This window comes from Myotis davidii, unplaced genomic scaffold, assembly GCF_000327345.1.
Source record: "Myotis davidii unplaced genomic scaffold, ASM32734v1 scaffold450, whole genome shotgun sequence".
In the NCBI taxonomy this organism is placed as follows: Eukaryota; Metazoa; Chordata; class Mammalia; order Chiroptera; family Vespertilionidae; genus Myotis; species Myotis davidii.
Window position 1 is genome coordinate 1,716,281 of NW_006282385.1, and position 20,324 is coordinate 1,736,604.

A 20,324-nucleotide genomic window follows, 5' to 3' on the forward strand; every position below is an offset into this window, starting at 1 on the left:
CCTCAAGGGTCCCAGGTTCGATTCCATTCAAGGGCATGTACCTTGGTTGCGGGCAATTCCCAGTAGGGATTGTGCAGGAGGCAGCTGATAGATGTTTCTCTCTCAATGTTTCTATCTTTCTATCCCTCTCCCTTCCTCTCTGTAAAAAATCAATAAAATATATTTTTTTAAAAAATAAATACAGCTATATTCTTTTAGTCTGATTCCGTGCTCCTCAGTTGTACTGGAAACCTAGGAGGAGGTATCATCAGCATGTATCATCTCTACAGTATCAGATTTTGCAAGATTGAACTTTGAGAATAATGTTGACTCCCCTCCCCTCCCCTGGATGAAGACCAGGTAGACACTGTCAACCTTCTATCTCTGGGACTCTCAGTTTTGCTGATCACCTTCTATCTGTCTCTTTGTTCTTTGCAGTTTCTTGCTTTCATAAGCTCTTATTTGGGTCTCAGAGCCATTATGGGAACTGAGATATTGTGTATTTCCTGTGATTTTGTAATTAAACTTAGGAAGTTATCTTACTATGTGTGTGTGTTTTATTTTTCAAATTTATGGGTGATACTTACTTCCCCCAGGATTTATGAGTACAATAATAAAAATCATCTTAAACTGTTCAGTGGAAGCAAAGCCTTTTACTATCTCCATAGAATTTAGTTTAGTCTCAACCACCTTTTATCAATAGTGCACTGTGTACTTTCACATGCCCAAAATCAAGAGTCCAAGAACATAAAGGTCATTGCAAACATAACTGTATATTGCCTTTAGGTTGAATTGTGTATTATTTTTTGCTTATCTTCTTTTCAACAATTAAAAAAAAAAGGTTACGTAGAATAAGGAAGGCAGGTGAAGCATGTGGCATGCAGTAGCGGAAGGCTGTTAAATTGTTCACCTCCACAGACTACACCGTCGAGGTCTTCACAGCGACGATCATCACACTCGCACGTCTTCCCATACACCCTGCGGTCCCCCGGCGGGTAGCAGGTACATTTGCCACATTCACATTTACCTGCAAAATACAAAGAGGGGTACATTAGGAGATTCATAGAAACAGGAAGACTTTCAAAGGAAACAAGCACACTATTAAAGCCAGACCTCCGGACCAGTTCTAGGCTGTACCATTTTCTAGCTCAGCAAACAACTTTTCCGAACCCCCTATGGTAAGCTGAAGGCCAGACACAAGCACAAAGGCGGTCGGGAGTGGAAGTGACAATTCCAGTGACAATTGCTGGCTCAGAAGTCATTCATCTTTACTACTGTCCACCTTTTGTTTCTTTCATCTTTGAAGACTAATTCAGTTATTAAACTCTCGGGGTATTTCATATTCATCTTACTTTGATGGTACCATTGAATGTAACTGCATTGACTTTATATATATTGAGAAATGTAGCCTAATGTTTTCATTTAAAAATATTTTTCTTTTGGGTGTAGCCACCATATAAAAAAATGTTCATTGGTACATTGCAACATGACATTTTAGTGATTGTTTGGCATCAATTTTATAGTTCATTAAACACATTTTAACATGGAGCACGTGTCACTGCACATGACTTAAAAATCTTTATCATTTTTGACTTAAAAATAAACATGTAAACATTTTTTGGAATGAGTTTGGTTCATCATTGGGGACTGCCTTAATATCATTATGGCTTTTATCATCACTTCCTCAACTGTAAGCATGTGTCAAACATTATAATTTCTTAAATTCCATCATTTTGTTTTCATAGTAACACCCACTGACTAGCATAACCACTATCATTTACTAAACAAGAAAAAACAAGGCCAAGCTACTTTCCATGGTGACCCAGTTCATAAGGGAGAGATTCAAAATTTATATCCATGCTCATTAATGTTAAAGTGTGCACACTTAACCATTGAGCCATGCTGCACCTGAGTTTACCCATCACAGAGCACCAGAAGACTATACGAGAGAGTAAATTCCTTTTGTTTGAGGAATTTGGACTAGTTTGCCAAAATCTCAGCTGGGTAACTGCTTTGAGACATCTGTTACTCTCTGTCATTAGCCAACCACCATAATTATACACCCACTGAAATGATCATGAGATGCTTCAGGACTGACCCCACAGTGTTGTTAGTCATTCTGTTGCTGCATTTGTATCTTGTTAAAGACATTCCGAGTTGGTAGAGAATGGGAGAAGGGAAAATTAGTATTTAGAATCATATAATTTCAGAGCTGTAATGAAAGATGATCCAATGCAGTGATTCATTATCTTTTCTGGCAGACGTGTTGGGGTCATGGTCCCTTTGAGAAATTGGTGAAAGACATGGCAATACATACTCCTGTGCTGGCTGCCCTTCAACCTGTCTATTTTTCTACTTGGAGCCAGTCCCAAGTTCAGCAGAAGACAGAGTCCCTTTCCTGGCCCAACGAGATTCCATTTTGTATGCCCTGGCAGACAGGACAGGGACACACCAGATACTCTTGGCAGGGCTTTGATTTTTGAGGGTGACTTCAAGGGCACAGGAGCAGTGAGCTTGACACACAGCGGCCAGTTCAAATGTGGTGGCAGTGGGGGCTGGTCTTGGCAGTGCCTGGCTTAGCTGGGGTGTTGCATGAGCTAATTGTGCAGCATTGCATTCTGAGCCTAACCCCTCCTAATTCAATCCTGTTTCATTCCAGCTCATACAGTTGGTTTCTGTTGTTTGCTATCAAGAAATATAACTGGTAGACTCCAGATCTCTCCCTGGAAGAACATACCAGTACACATTTATCTTTTGTAAAATGTCAGGAAGATCCATGACTTGCTGCAATGTATTTAATAGATGAGGAAACTCAAGCACGCTGAGGCTAAATGATTTGCCTACAGCCAGGGAAGTAGATATCGGCAGTGTTGGTGCTAGAACCCAGATCATCTGAGCCAGGAGATATTCCAGTCCAACCAGAGAGATATTCCAGTCCAACCAGAGAAACACTATTCCAAGTAGTGCACATCATGCTTGAATCTTAAAAATGTAGAGTGTAAGAAGTCAGCCACAAATAATACATATTGTTAGATGATATAATTTCAAAACAGGCAAGGCCAAACACCTTAGAGTTTAGGAATATATGCTTAGCTGGACAACTAAAGACAGGTGTAGAGGTGAGAATAATGGTCATCTTTTGGGGGAGGTATTTGGGGTATTTGGCAAGAGATAAGAGGTTGCTCTTGGGATTCTGGCTTCATTCTACTTCTGCACCTCAGTCATGGTTTGGTGTGTGATTACTTTACAAAACTTCCTAATGCTATAAACTAACCCACCATATAATTTTCTAGGCATAATGGATTTTTCAAGAAACAAGGCTCACATAACTGGTAGGCCATGTCGTAAAATTAATCAGTTTCTTCACTTAACTCCTTACAACTAAATAGATTCCAAGTGGATTCAACATTTAAATGTAAAAATTTAAAACATAAAATGCTAGACAGGAATATAGGTGTTAGTTTTCATAACCCTAACACAGGAAAGACTAAATATGACAACAAACCAGAAACATACATTTAACCATTGATAAATTTAACCATAAAATATGATATTTAAATTATTTAAAGCAACAAATAGCACATGACTAAAAATAAACAATGAACTGAGACAAAACTTTTGTACAAATAAGACAGATAAGTAAAAATTACTATATGTAAGCCTCATATGTAAATAAGAAATGATATACAGCTACAAGAAAAATAGACCAAGGACAAAAATGGATCATTCACAATACAAATAATACATGATAATTACTATCAATGGTGAATTATTTATATCTTTTAGTAAATCCCATGGAAATAATCCACACATTTAAAATAACTATGCTTTGTTGAGAAGTCACCTGGTTTAATTAAAATACATAAAATTTCTGAGATCTTTTAAGTTAATAAGATTTTACCTTATATATCCTAGAAGAAACCCTCATTTATTGTTTGTTGGATTTTTCCCACAAGATGCTACAAGGCACATGCCAAACAAATAAACAAACAAAACAACTCAAAAACACAAAAGTAAGAAAAAGCAAAAATTTTATTCTATATATAGGATAACTCAATATCACTAAGTTATAAGATGAGATAAAGAGTAGCTTGATACCTTTATAAAATGTAGATTGCCTCATTTTCATTTTTATAAATTAAAAGATCAAAAATTTATTGAAGAATTTCACTAGTTTTCATTCTTATTAACTGCTAGAGTGCAATTACAGTAGAAATAATAATTTTTTATTTCACAAAATAGAGGACTGTTGGAGATGGGAAAGTCAATTTACAGGGAGGAAAAGCCCCACAATTTACAGAAAAGAAAATGAACCTCTGTGCCTGAGATAACGTGTGTCTTATTCGAGGTCACATTGTGAAAACAAGGGATCCAAAGGTCATCTCTCGCGGTCACAGGGTAAATAAGGGGTACTCCTCAATCATTTCTATACCTATTGTTGCTTTCCTTTTTAATAGTTAGGAACGGTTGGGTGACTCTTTGCTAATGAAAATGGTGAGATATGTCAAAGCATTGTCTGAGAAAAGGTGTTTATCTCTGGTAGAGATTAATTTTCTAACACTGGTACAGGTCAACTATATGAAATTATGAAGGTGACAACATTTGTTTTTCAGGCTATATATCTTTTCCTCCTTCTTTCCTTCTTTTTTTCTCCTCTTGTTTCTCTACTTCTCTTTGTCCCCAATCATCTCCCCCAACTCTCTCTCTCTCTCTCTCTCTCTCTCTCTCTCTCTCTCTCTCTCTCTCTCTCTCTCTCTCTCTCTCTCTCTCTCTCTCTCTCTCTCTCTCTCTCTCTCTCTCTCTCTCTCTCTCTCTCTCTCTCACACACACACACACACACATGGGCACTCACACACAGGCACACACACACATACGCACTCACATGCGCACATACATGCCTTCTCTTTTTTATGTCTTTTCTTTTTGGATTCCTCTTTTTGCACAGTTTTAACCATTACAAAGTTCTCAATCTTTAGACTTGTCTTCTCCTTCCTTCATTCTCTTCAAACTCCTCTTTATAATGTCTTATTTCCATAGGACAGAGCCTTCAAATTAGCAGCGACTATATGCTAGATAGGGAGATACAAAGGAAAACAAAGGGGACACTACATCCTAATCCAAGAATTAACAGTTAGAGAGAATCCTTTGATTGACTAAATGGATAAACTCATATCTCATTAAATGTTAACAACCAATTCAATCTTCTCTTCTTTACCACCAGTCATATCATTGGGCATTTGTAAAGGAGTAAATATTTGGAATTTTCAGACACCACATGGTAGATGTGTGGACCTGAACAATGACTGCTAAAAACTGAAATCTCTCCAGAAGCCATAAGTAAAAATACAACACACACACACAATCACAAATCATTTCTATCCTCTATGCTCACATTTGAGGTGTGGAAAAATGATTTTAACTTTCTTCAAACTACACTACAGAGAACACATATGTGTTCTTATTCAAGAATAAGGCTCATCAACCTTGAAAAACTGCATTGATTTGATCACTCCCTCTAGTCATACACTCTACAAACACTTTTGAATATCAGCTAGGGGCTAAGTATTGTGTTGGATGCTGAATATACAAAATTAAGTAGGACATTTAAAATTTTTAATAGTAGAGGGAATAAAGGTAAAATACATGAGTATGCACACCCTGTAGGATTAGAGAAGTTCCCTGGCAAAGGTGACCTGGGAGTGAGTCTTAAATTGCCTCTTAAATGTCAATGGGGCAAAGAGGAAAACTAATAAAGTTTATGGCACTGATATAACTAAAAGCATGGGCTCTGAGTTTATATATATGTGGATATTTATCTTGACACATCCACTGTTAAATGTGTTTCCTTGGAAGAGTAAGTCAAACCTCCTTTATCATGGATGCACGATGGGAATAAAATAATAACGATATCATAAGATTATTTTAAAAGCTAATTATTGTAATACATATAAAATATACAGGACAGGGCCTAACACCTAATTTATTTAATACATTATAGATATTATTTATATTTTTATAATAAAAACATGGTGGGGGCTTGGGTTTCAATTGCTCACATAAAATTCATACCTCTTCTTTCTCATTGCGTTTCTCTAAAAACAACTGCATTTCCTGATCTAAAATGAGATTGTTTAAGAAGAGCACTATATGATCAAATGAACCTGCCAGCATGGTAACAGCAGGCACACTCTCCATGACCTTATTTCCTTTCACTTTTTAAAATGGGAAAAACCACACTTGCAGTACATGCTCAATAGTTGGAGAGTAATTAGAGTCTCACATAAAACAGAAAAGAGATTAGCACTTTACTAACACAGTCCTCCTTTGCCTAAAATAATTGGTTTACCATAGCAACCTGATTGCACTAGAAAAAGCTCCTGCCAAATGCATCCTAGGTTCCCTTGAAATTTCTATGAGAAGGAATTAAGCACTTGAGAACTATAATATTCTGTACAATTTCATCCAAGTTCAAATATTTTTTTTTGAGAATCAAGTAATCTTCCATCATTTGAAAGTGAAGAGGCACCTTTCACCCTCCATTTCAAAGTGGGCAGTGAGACATAATTTAAGCCACCTCGACATTACAACTGCTAGCCAATGAAGAATTGCTCATGACTTTTAAAGACACAGATAAATGTCAATCCTTCTGTTTGTGCTTTCTTAGTACAAAAGGATTAAAGTGATCAATCATGAACTATGTGAGAGAAAAAAAGACATTTAAGCAAATGTTGTGCTAGTATAATTTTCTGTTGTCTGCCCCAGAATGTCTAAAATTGAAAATGGGAGCACCAGGCTTCACTTTTCCTTAAAGGTTTCCTAAGATATGGAGGTCTATTAGATCTCTAAATTAGATTATCTCATTATTTCAACCTTAAGATAGTTTCTAAAATAAAAACTGAAATTGTTTGATTCACTTTTTCTAACTATAAGTTAGATAAATATAGTTAGCAATATCATAACTAGGTGGCGATACAATTAGGTGGCACTATCACATTCATTTACCAATTAACTAAAAAACTAAGTGACAAGACCAGGGTTAAAAAGTCAATGAATGAACTAAGATGGAAAATATGGAGCTTAAGTAATTAATTAATGTGCCCATCATGAAGTGGCCACGATCAATTAGAATAAGAATCTTCTTCCTCCCTAGTAAACTTGTTGACTGGACAGTGGTCAGTACCTGCTTCAGAAACAAGGTTTTAGGATTCTGCAAACATAAATCATATCACACATGGACCCATCCCTGGTATGGGCTTTAATGATTCCATTGTAGATAATAAATAAATACTTGCAACTGTAATTCACCATAAAATACTCTATGTCTATGGGATAAATGCCAAAGGACTGACACAGGAAACAAATGTTATTCACCAGTGCAAGACAGTGTTCTGTGTGCTATAATTAGAGAAATGGTTCTATAAAAAGTTCCTGAAGATGAACTTTTTTGGGGGTGGAATCAGGCCTTAGTCACATTTAAATTCTTGGGTTTTGTTACTTAAAGAAATTCAAAATTATGAGTGAATATATCACTTCCTTAGTACACATTTAAGCAGTGTTAATTAAATTGATTTAAAGCAAGTGTGAGCTTTTTTTCATATCAGGAATAATTAGCAGATTCATTTTTTAAAAATTGAACAGTGAAATCCATATAGCAGCAAACATTATATTTTCCATCAACAAGCTAATTTTCTACAATTATGAAAAATTATTCTATAAAACAATATTTTCTACTGATCATTTGTTTATTATTCTTTGTTTCTAAATTTACCAATATTGATTCCCCCAAATCATAAAACAGTAGAAAGAACATAGTATATACATGTAATTGTATACATACACGAGGATGTAGGTGCATATGTACATTTAAATTAGAGGATGCTGAAACTCCATGTGAGCAACTTATCCTCAAAATGTTCATTAATACAGAAACCAAGACAGAGAAATACTTCCTATCATTGACTACAAAGTAAAGGTAGTTAAACATAGAAATACAGTTTCAAGTAATGAGACTTACTGGGACCATAGTGATCCAAATCTATGGAAATATGTATATTTTCAAATTATATACAAATAAATATTACTTGTAAAGGCCAAAGAGAGCAGTAAAATGTCATGGGAAAGATCAGAGACTGTGGGAAGACATGAAAAAAATTACTTGCCCATCTTTTCCACTATTTCAAGATAATTAAATATTTATTCTTAGAAGAGACATGGAGACCTCAATGGCTAAACTTAGCTAACTAGAAAAACTGTCTGATGACCAAATAAATGAGGGTCCTCTGTGTTCCTTGGATTCTATCAGATAAAACATTTTGTTTTAGTAAGAATATCAAAGGGGTAGTATAGAGATGAAGAAAGAGGGGAAATATGCTTCCAATTAAGGGGGAAAAAGGAAGGTGTTTAAAGAAAAATAACACCCAAATACATGTGATCCTCTATATTGGCAACGGAAAAAAATGTCAGAAAATAAAGGTTTTTGAAATTCAGGTCATTTATGTAGGCATTCACAACTTCTTAACCGTAGAAAATGTAGGATAGCCTGGCCAGAATAGCTCAATTGGTTGAGCATTGCACTGTGTACCAAAAGGTTGGCGGTTTGATTCTTGGCCAGGGCTCATACCTGGGTTGTGGCTTTGATCCCCAGTCTGGCAACTTAAGGAAGGCAACTGATTGATGTTTCTCTCTCTCTGCCATTTATTTTTCTCTCTCTCTCTCTCTCTCTCTCTCTCTCTCTCTCTCTCTCTCTCTCTTCTTCTCTCTAGCTAAGCATGCCCTTGGGTGAAGATTAAAATAAAAAAAAAGAAAAGAAAATGTAAGATAAATAATCACTTGTTTGAAATAGAACCTGAGCTTTCTTTAAGTGCCTTTATATTATGAGGTAAACCGTGCTTATGTGTCTCTCTCATTCAAATCTTCAATAAAATCAAAGAAGTGAATACAGAACATAAGAACAAAACAAAACAAAATCACATGTAATTGTTAATTGTCAAAAACATTCCTGCCGTTATCTGAAAAGCAATGTCTTCTTTGAAGTAACAGGAAATTGCAGTATCAGCTCTGCAGTGAAAGGACTTTTGCTTTCACCTGATGTATCAAAAGAAATAAATTATTCAATCAGTCCTAGCAATAATAGTTAACATCATACCACAAAAGCTATTCAGGGAATGAAATGAGGTAATAACAGAGAACAAAAAAAGGCTAAGTGAGATGCTTTAAAAAATGATAAGCTCCACATCACACAAAAAGCAGTGTTAGAGGACCCTGATTACTTTTGTCTTGAGTTATCTTTGACTTAAATACATCTGATTGCCAGAGAGTCCAAAGGATTGGTTGCTAGTCCATGATGTGTTACATGAATTCCACTAGAATTTTCATTTGCATATTTCTTTCTTTCTTTCTTTCTTTTTTTTTGCTAGAAAATGACAACTGCTTTATGGGAAGCATAGAAGGAAGGGTGTACCATATTCATAAATTAGAACCTTAAAATTGTTGCCCTACCCGTTTGATTCAGCGGATAAAGCATCAGCCTGTGGACCAAAGGGTCCTGGGTTTGATTCCGGTCAAAGGCACATACCTTGGTTGCAGGCTGCTCCCTGGCCTGGGCCCTGGTCGGGGTGCAGGCAGGAGGCAACCAGTTGATGTGTTTCTTTCACTTTGATGTTTCTCTCTGTCTTTCTCTCTCCCAAATCTAAGTGTCTTGTTTATCTTCCACTTAATTTTCTATTTTATTTACTTTTTGGTTTATCCTCCACTTAATTTTATTTACTTTTTGGTTAAAATGTGATTTTAAATGTGTTTTAATTAATTTTCACTTTCAGAAATAGCATTGCAAACTACATACCCCAATCAAGTACACTTTATATGGGATTTAGGTTCCAGCAATATGAAGAGCAAGTGACATCTGTACATAAAATAAAGTGTTCATTCCATTGCTGGGCTTATGGGAAGAAATATAATTTTCCAAATACCCCAAAACAAAAACTAAGACTGATAGACCAAGAGCAATTCCGATAAGCTCCCATGAAAGGGGTCCTGAGGGTACCTTAAGGAATGAAAGTAGAGAAATAGAACTTGAGACTCCTGAGACTAAGACTTAAAGAGACCCAAGATCAGTAATATCCTGCAAGAAACGGATACAAATACTCCTTGAAGCATAGTGTCCGGCATTTAAGCTTTAAGATTTTGCAAAGTTTAGGACAAACCATGTATAAGCTCACAGTTGAAGATCAACACGTGTGCTCTCTTTGATAGCATATACACTGAAGACAACACATGCACAAATAAGGAAAAAAACCACCATGAGTGAAAGTCAGAAAACACACACACCTTTTTTTTTTTTTTTTTTTTTTTTTAGCTCTGTGCTACATACTGGTTATTGTCTAATTAGCCATCTTGCCACTTTCTTTCTTGAATGTATTTGTTATTGTTATTCTAATATCTGTATCTAATAATCCTAATAACTGGGTCATTTAGGCATTTGTTTCTATTGTCTGTTGTTATTTCCTTGGTCCTGATTCTCATTTTTTGATTGAATGTCAGAAATGGCATATGAAAAGACTACAGAGCCTTTGGGCAGCAGTGTTTTCCCCAGAAAGAGTTCACCTCCTGTAAGTAGATAGAGCAATGTATCTCATCCCAGGTATATTTTTACCCCAGGGCACATTTGGCAATGTCCCCCAAACACTTTTTAGTGTAGTGATGGGTTGGAGGTGCACTATATCTAATGGGTAGGGGCCAGGGATGCTGTTAAACATCCTACAAAGCACAGCACAGGCTCCAGCCCAAAATGTGAAAGAGGGCTGCTATTGGGAAAACCTGAGAGGTGAAGGCACATCCAAACAGCAGTTGAGCTCACCGGAGACTGAGTTGCATTTACATCCTGTTTACCCTCCTCCTCCCAAGAGGTCCAAAAACACTGTCATCTGAGCGCATGCACACACGGACATACATACATAGAAATGCTCGCATGAAAATGACCCCCACGCAAGTCTACACCTCATCCTTTAAGACTGATCATTTTCACCTTCTTTAAGAAGCAGTGCCTGCCACTGCCTCAGCCCACACACTCAATCACCACTTGAGGCTTGAATAGTATCATTATGATGTTTAAAATAGAATCTGGATACTGTTCCAACAGATATTGATTGATCTAAAATGTGCTCCATGGTGTTGAAGTCTGTTACATAATTTTTTTAATTCTAAACTGTTCATTTGCATCTTGCATCCGGTGCTTATGCAAATCATTAGCATTTTTATGCCATTTCCTGAAACAACCATTCACTATATTTTTTATGTATACCTCTATTATCCCTTATTAAGAATCACTCCCCTAATTTCAAATCAAGATTTTAAAATATTGCATATAAACACACACATATTGAAATACTAAGTGCCTGTTACTTTTTAAATTATGATTTCACTGACTTAAAATATATTATATAAAGCAATGCCTAAATAATCACAACTCAATGCAGGATCAATGTAAATAAAAAGAAAATACATATGCATAAGGCAGGAACTTCCCTGTTAAACTCAGCTTCATGGACAATTCCTGTTAATGTTGCAATGAATTTCATTCTAGTCTTTTATCTACACCTATTTTTACATATGTGAGTAAACAAGACAATATATTTTATCTAAAATTACAACATAAGTACTTTAGTTAGGGGCACTTTTAAGAGGATTCATTTTAATTGAGATCATTCTTTTAGTAGTCCTTTTCATGACTTAACTGTGGCTAGACTGAAAGGGCGAGGGCTATGCCCTCCATCTTGCCCCATACCCTCCATGTTGGGGCAGCCACCATGTGCTCAGGAGAGTACCTTCTTCCCAGAAGCCCAGGCCCCTGCTGGCCACGCCCGGGATTTCTTTAAACTAACCAATGACAATCAAGGGACGTGCGCGCCATAGAGATGACCACATCCTGTGTAAGAAGACCCGACTTGCGACTGGCCAATCGGCAGGGCCCACAGTCAGCTCCCCTCCCCTCACTCCACCCCCTATTAAAACCCTGTTTCTCCCATGGTGGTTTCACTCTGCTTCCGGTCGCTGCGTCGGCCAGGAGGGGGAGGTGAGCTAGCTCAAATAAAGGACCCTCTGCTTTTGCATCGGACTGGCTGGCTCCCTGGTGTGGTTTTCTTGGGGATCTTGAAATCTGGGCACAACATAGACTTAATCCTAAAGTACAATATTTTTTTTTCAAGGGAGCAGATAGTATATGTTACCAGCCTTGACCTCTACTGCACACATTTGAATTCCTCCTGCTGACAGAATTTCAAGTGTTACATTAATTTACTAAGAGCTTGACTAATTAGCCATTCATCCCCAAGAAGAGAGAGTGATGATTTAATCACTTAAATCTGTAATTAGACTATCTGTAGGAGGAAAAAAAAAATATTTCTATACCACTCTTTTAAAATTGCCCAGGAACTCACAAATAAGCTTCTTTGCCTTGTGTTCTACCCAAGAATAAGAATTGTAAGGGTCCTGGGAACTCTTTCCTTTGTTCCCTTCAATCAGGATTGTTCTAATGTGCATTATTAATAGAGAATCATTTGCTTTCTGCTTTCTTATCTGCTGAGATAACAATTAATATTCAACCATGTGGACAGCACACAGGAGAGGGCCTAAAATCTTAATCAAACTGATGAGTCTATGAAGATTGATAACCCCAAGGAAGAGAAAGTTACCTTCCAATAGGAATTCCAATTTTCACAGAAAGAAAACTGACCTCCAAGTGTTTTGTAACTATAAAGAAAACCACTACTATGGGTTGAGTAGGTTTAGTTAATGTGTAAGGGGGTCATACATAATAAAACAAATCAAAATGAAAGAAAGGGGACCCATAGTAAAATGCAGAATAGAGAGTGTTGGTAATATTATTATACTTAAAATCATTTTTTTCTTGAAATATTAATGCGGAAAGAAAGATTTATTACATGTAAACAATATAATATTATTATATTTAAGATCATTTTTTCTTGAATAATTGATGTTTATTGCATGTAACACTATTATATTTAAAATCATTTTTCTTGAGATATTAATGTTTATTGCATGTAACATTATTATGTTTAAAATCATTTTTCTTTAAATAAAAAAACAAACAACAAAAAACAGAATAGAGATAAGAACACATTATACGATGCTTTACATTTCTTTTTTTTAGTTTATGTTTGATGGGCAAGTGAAGAGGAAGGTAGAATTACACCCTTGGTGTATGAATTAGACTTTCATTGTAGACTTTGGTGTATGGGTTAGATTAAACTGCTTACCCAGGGCCAATATAACATCGATTAGCAGACAGGGGGCATGTTTAATGAAAGCTTAAATAATGAACTAAATAAAATGTTAACAATTAATAATTTTATTAAAAAACAAAATAATGAATTTTTATGCAACTTGGATTAAAATTGAAGCAATACCGAGGAAAACATAATTTAAAAAAGTTCAATAAAGTGTAGCAATTACATCCATATTCAAATGTGAAACACAATGAACACTATAACAGCTTCATTGTGGCTCAGGCCAAGTCTAGGCACTGTGCTGCCTGCATTTGGGCGAGTTTTCCATCAGAGCAATACTGGGGACACAGTCTAATCAGCCTCACACTATTTGAACTAATGTGGAGCCTGAATATATATCAAAGATGTATTTTATTGACAAAAAGAAAAAGAAGTAAATAAGAAGGATGTAAAAATAGATTATGCAGATTTGGAGATGAAATAAAAGTGTTAAACTACTCTCAAACAAGATATTCAATAAGGGTGAGGATTAGTTATTCACAAAGGAAGGGAAAATATTGCCAACTATTACAAACAAAGTAGAATATAAGTGCATTTTGAGAAGTATGGTGTTAATGCCCTGGCCAGCTGGTTCAGTTGGTTGGAGAGTCGTCCTGTGCATCAAAAAGATTATGGATTGAATCCCAAGTTAGGGCGTGTATGGGAGGCAACCATGACATCTCTCTCGCCCTCTCTCTTTCTTTCTCTCAAAATTAATAAAAGCATGTCCTTGGTGAGATGAGGATTGAAAAAAGTAGGGAGTTAATATGCTGAACTTCAATTCGCTCTACAAGTATATATCACATTCTCTGAATATGAAGGCTTGCAACTGCTGAGCTTAATCTTTGCTTGTGGCAATTGATAGAAAAAGGCATCACTCCTGTGACAAGAACTGTTTCCAAACCAGTCAGCTCAGGTACTAGTCAACATGGCGCATCAGTGGGATGTTGTGACCATCCGATTAAACAATGGAGAAGCAAACAAATTTCAAAGGTAATAGTAGATATTTTAAATGAAGGTAAAGACATAAGATCTATCAGCTAGCTTCATAAGAAGGGGGAGTGAAAATTGGATTTAAAGATATACAAATGTTCATTAAAAAGCAGAAGAGAGAGGAACTCAAAAATACAATTTTCAATGCTTCTTTTCTCATATACCAGGTTGCTCTCAATTCCAGGTATCTGATGTCCTTGCAACACCAATGCTTTAATTACATTTGTGGGAATAGAAAGAGAACTACCCCAGGGGTTTGCATTTTCTGAGGATAAGTTATTAGTGCATTAATTTGACTAAATTTATCTTGTCTGCCACCTCGCTTTTTGTTACATTTAAATATGCATGTCTAACAACTGCTTTTTGCAATAAATATGTCCATTCCTCTCACAGGAGATAAAAGAGAAGATAAACCAAACACCAAACCTATTCTATGCCATCAACCAAAGCGGTATTCTGGCATATCTATGTCCTTCTCATGCATTCTATGTGTTTCTGAATTGAACGCTTCCACTTTTTCCCATCTAGAAGTTGGTATGTTTAAGTAATCGTTAAAAAATCACTTGGAGGGGAGTAGATAGCCACTGAGAATTTCATTGTCCTTAGACAGTGAATTTGTGTTTTCCACATAGAGCTTTGGGGGCTGAGGACAGCCTGCTGCCTTTGTGTGACTGTGACCATACACGCTTCCTGGCACTGTACTGAGTACTCCCCGTTCATCATTTGATTTCTTTTCCCCTGAGACTCCATGGATGAAGGTCCTGATTTTATCCCCGTTTTGCACATGAGGCACATAGGCTGATAGGGTTAGGTATGTACTCAGAGCGATGCAGTCAGTAAAAGGCAGAGCCAGGATTCCATCCAATATCTGGCTTAGTCAAAAACACATATCTAGGTTATATTTATTCTTTATTTTGGACAAATGCCAAGTATAAGTAATTGACATTATCAGTTAGCATAAATGTGTTTCTTGCTTTTCAAAATAAAATAAGGGTCATGATAGAAAACTTACTTTAAATACAAGGGCAGTTATTGGGGAAATGTCTCATGCAAAAATCCAAGTATCTACTATCAGGTGTAGGGGGAAAAAACCAAAAAACCTTTATATCATCTCCTTACAAACACATGTGCAAACCAGTTTGTTCATTTGAAAAACAAGCTAACCTATTATTTCTTCATAAAGGAAAGAAAATAGGGGCATATCTCCTAATGCTATTAGTATAACTGACAAAATATAAAACCATAGTTTGGGCATCAACTATATTTACCTTAATCAAAACTATTTTGGGGCATTTGAGGACATGATGAGAAAACTGGGAACCAGTAGCTCTGTGAACTAAGAGAGCCGCCATGCCTTCAAGCATGTCAACTCGCGGCCGGCAGCAAGCTTGACATGCTGGTGAGTTTTTCTCTTCCTCTCAATCTTGTTCCTCTCAATACTCCTCCTTAGGTATCTTATACTCCACTGGGAAGAGCAAAGAGGCTTATATATTAGAGCACCGTATCATGAGAATGTGATAAAAGGAGAAAACAGAGACTTCGGCAGCCTTTTGGAAAAGGTGACACCTACAGTGAGTTCTAACGTTAGCCTAGGAGGGCATGAGGAGGAAAGGGGTCCAGACTTTTCCTAAAGGCTTAATACACTTTAAGCTAAAAAATGGAAAGCATGTCAAGGGTGGGGAAAGAAAGGAGACATATGTAATACCCTTTGTAATACTTTAAGCAATAAAACTAAAAAAATAAAAAAATAAAAAAAAATGGAAAGCAAATTTGACAACAGTACAGAGAAAACATAACTAAAAGTGCACAAGACAAGTAATAGAGGAACCAGGTGACAGGTTCTTAGAGATGATGATCTGTGCTAAGGTTATACCAGAGATGTGTAAAAAATGAAATATTTCTTCATTCAACTGAAAGGAGAATATCTAAACAAGTATAAAATTTCCATAAGAAATATTATCACCTACATGGCCAATATCTTAAAATATTAAAAAAAATGCATACTTTATTTTTATTTATTTATTTCATTTTATTTAAGTATAGTTGGTATACACTATTAGTTTCAGATGTGCAATATAATGATTCGACATTTATATCACTTACGATGTGACTGCCACACTAAGTTAGTAAGCACCTGTTGCCTTGCGAAATTATCACAATAACCAGGCTCTGCATGCTTTCATTTTTTCCCAATCATTTATTTAGGGACCCTCTCACATCCTAATTGAGAAAGACTAACATATACAAGCAAAAAAGTAAATATTTAATATAAAATCTCACATAAACAAGCTTGTTTATGTGAGATTTTATATTAAATATTTAAGGACTTTATCGTGTACTTCTTCCCTATAAATAATATGAGGACACATGCCTTGTTTTGAATGATCTCTTGGTTCACAATTGTCTCATTTCAGTGTTCACCATAAAATATGAATCAGCGAAACAGATGTGCTTTCACATTTGAATTTCAATAAAAATTAAAAACCTGTGAGTAACCAAAATGAGCAGATGTTCAAAAGCCAACAAGAGTCTAAAACTAAAATGATCTTTTTCTTGATTCATATGCATATGCCTTTTTATTAAGAGGAAAATATGTTAATCATAATTTTAATTATGGCTATTATTTTAATCTTTAAAATCCTGCTTAGATGTCTATTTTTAGTGTATTAATTTTAAAGTCTTATATACATACAGAAAAGTGCACAAACCAAGAGTGTATGACTCAGAATTTTCATTAAGTGTAACACCCAAGTGAAGAAATATAAGGTTACCTACACCTCCAGATGTTTCTCTTCTGCCCTACTGGTCAGCCCTCAAACACAACAACTAATCTAGTCTCTATTACTATAGATCAGTTTTTGAAATTTATATAAATGGGACCATACAGAGCACATTCTTTTGTGTTTAGTTTTGTTGCTGGGATAGTTTTATTTCTTTTTTCCCCATTGCTAAATCTTTTTATAATTATCTTGCCTTTATGTACTAACTAGGTTCACCAAAACAATGATAAACACAATAGTGGTACTATCAGGAATCCATGTCTTGTTCCCAATCTCAGGTGGAAAAGTTTAAAACATTTCACCATTAAATATGTTTTTCATTCTTTTTAACTAATACTCTCTTCTGTTATGTGCAATCTGCTGTTAATCCACCATTTGAGCTCCCAATATTAGTAACTATAATTCACAGCAGTATTCTTATATTCATTAGAAATATATGTTGAAATTCCACAGTTTGTCATCTCTTTTCTTAAACTTAGACCTCATATATCTGATATTCCAGCATCCCCTCTTGGTCTTTATTTCCAAATGGCCCTAGTTCGTTGTTTTTCATTTGTTTTGTTTTTTTTGAAGCTATTTTTATTGAATGCAGGACACTGACGAGGCTCTGAGTAGTGTAATACTTATCCAGAGATAATTTATCTTATTCTCTAATAAACATCAACATTAGAGGTAGATATCCCCAATCCAGTCAGGGACTGAGCTGATTCCAAATAGGTTGCATTTCCTGCGAGGTCTGATCTGTCTCTGATTCAATACTTCTCCAGGCTTCTATGAGAACCTGGGATCCAGGCTCTTAGTAGTTCTAGAGATTCAATGTTTGTCTCCCAAGCACCATATGATTCCCTGAAGTCCTAATCAGCTGCTTAGACCATTTCTTCTTGGAGTCGTGGTTGCTTGTGACTGGCAAACACCTTGGAGAGAAAACTAGAGTGAAGTATTGGCTCATGTTCTGCCCCTCCCTTATCTTCAAGAAGATCATGACCTCTCAAATCCTGGAAGTCTTGGTAGGTTCAATCTTATATATTTTGTTGCCATCCCTTTAAGATTCCAGAAAGTTCTATTATCTTCTCTTCTTATATCTAAGCCCTCTGCGAGCTTCTTACCCTCCTTCCCTGCACAAGATAAAAACCAGCAAATGATCTGAGGGGAAAGCATTGCACAGAAATCAGGTTCACACCTAAATTAGCTTTTCTTCTCTTTGAGATCTTGGTTTCTTAAGCCCCGGCTGTCTCAAAAGCGTTCCAACTCCTTCAAATAGATTTTTGGGGATATTTTTCAAGCTTTTCTTGTCTTTGACCATATCATTGGTCTATTACAACTATTTTATTATAGTGAGAAACAGAACTTGTTAATTTTTAAAATGTATTTATACTGAAGTTTTGCCACATAAAATCTTATATGTTATTACAAATAAGTTATAGACAAATATTATTTTTTCATCACAGAGGATTTTGAAAATAGAAAATGTTAATTCATGTAACTATATTATTACTGAATCACTTGATGTTACTTGGTTTCTTTAATTTTGACAAATAGGGGTGTAAAAACTATTCTCAGAATCATGTGGCATTTTTGCTACCGTTTGTCCTAAAAATCGACTTCAAATAGTTCAGTGAGTAATATATATCATGTTAACCAGTACATTTAATTATACTTTAATGATTGAATGAATATAAATTTGTGAAATTCACCATTCAGAGTTTATTGCTTTCACATTTTTGGCCTATTTGTTTATTTTAAACAGATTATATACACAATATAATACTCAAGAATATATTTTTAATCTTGCTTATTTTACTTATTACATCATGACCATTGTCCATGGTTTTCAATTATCCTTTGACAACTTTTTTTTAGTGTGGCTCTATAGTCTATTGCATTTAATCATTTAATATTATTTTTAGATATATAGGTAGTTTTCCTTTATTTCACTATTGAGTAAAATTGCAAAGACTAATTTTATACATATAAATATTTGCCTTTTGGGGAATTGCTTACGTAAATTCTTTGAAATAAAACTTTTGGGTCAATGGGTATAGATTTTGAAGATTCTTTAATTGACTTTGGCAAATTACTCTAAGAAAAATTAAGCCAAAGCATGATCCTCATAGTGAATCCTTATCAACACCAAATAGCATAAAAACATTCTTCCAATTGACATGTTAAAAAGTTTATATTTCCTATTCAAAAGAAATTTTATATATACATTTTTTAAATATGTTTTTCCTTTGGGTAAGTAAGTTGTTTAAGTCCTTATACCATTCTTTTTGTGTAATGTGTATTTTTCATATAATATTTGGGCTTTTTTTATATTAAGGACTTTTTTTTTTCTACTGAACTCTAACCAGGAAAAGTAATTATACAAATTTCCATAATTGTTCTTTGTTCACTGAGAAACTCAGTGGAGGGGTAGAATACATTCCAAATTGGTGCCCTACTAAAGGCATGTTATTCTCAACATAGGGCTTAAAGTTCACACTGTTGTGAATATAAGGAAACAGAGGGTGAAAGCCAGTGGAAACACATCAATCTAATGGAGAGTTGAAGAAAATATCCAACAGTTCTGTTCCTCTCACTGAACACGTACTCATTAGCATCAGTCATTAGCTACTTTCTTCATTAGGTGGAGAACAGCATTATATTGTTCCTGTAGCAAAATTAGAGACTATTTCTGGAGTCAGGTGGAAGAGAAGTTCAATTGGAAGAAAAGAGAAAACTCTTAACATCAAAAGCGAAATATTAGGCTGCCCTCCTCCTTAATTTTCAAAAAGTAAAAATAAACTATTTCAGCAAATAAAAGTTGGGAAATGAGAGATTCACTTATAAAACCTACTTACTGAAATTCAATGTTCTTATAACACAGGTGAGAAAAGGCCACATGTCCCTCCTGCAGGAGGCAGGGTCTAAGTCTTGAAGTGGCCATACTATAACCCATCCCTGAGCTTGTCACCTTCTTCGCTAAGGGCCTGTGCCCAGACTCTGACTCTATCGCATGGCTCTTGCTAGATCCAAACCAGATAAGTTTCTTGCAAAGAGACTGTCAACTATGCATCAATATATTATTACATTTAAATTAATTTTTCCGAATGAGAAAAATGTCACATAATGCTAGTGGTCTATACAATATAATGGTAACCTAATGTTTTACTGACAAATCTCCTATTTTATTCATGTTTGCAATGTGACTAAATAAAACAACCTATTCCAAGGCTCACTTGTAGCTAGGCACAGCTGGTATCCTGTCTAAAGAGATATAAGGCAATCTCTCTCTCTCTCTCTCTCTCTC

General features: G+C 35.5%; 1 protein-coding gene across 1 annotated transcript in view; it reads right to left on the minus strand.

Annotated features, from left to right (window-relative positions):
* ITGBL1 (integrin subunit beta like 1) overlaps nucleotides 1-20,324 on the minus strand; it is a 199,171-nt gene that overhangs the window by 26,009 nt on the left and 152,838 nt on the right. The window contains exon 8 of the mRNA XM_006752925.2: nucleotides 890-1,006. Within this exon, the coding sequence (XP_006752988.1) occupies nucleotides 890-1,006 (117 nt within the window). The remainder of the gene's footprint in view (nucleotides 1-889; nucleotides 1,007-20,324) is intronic.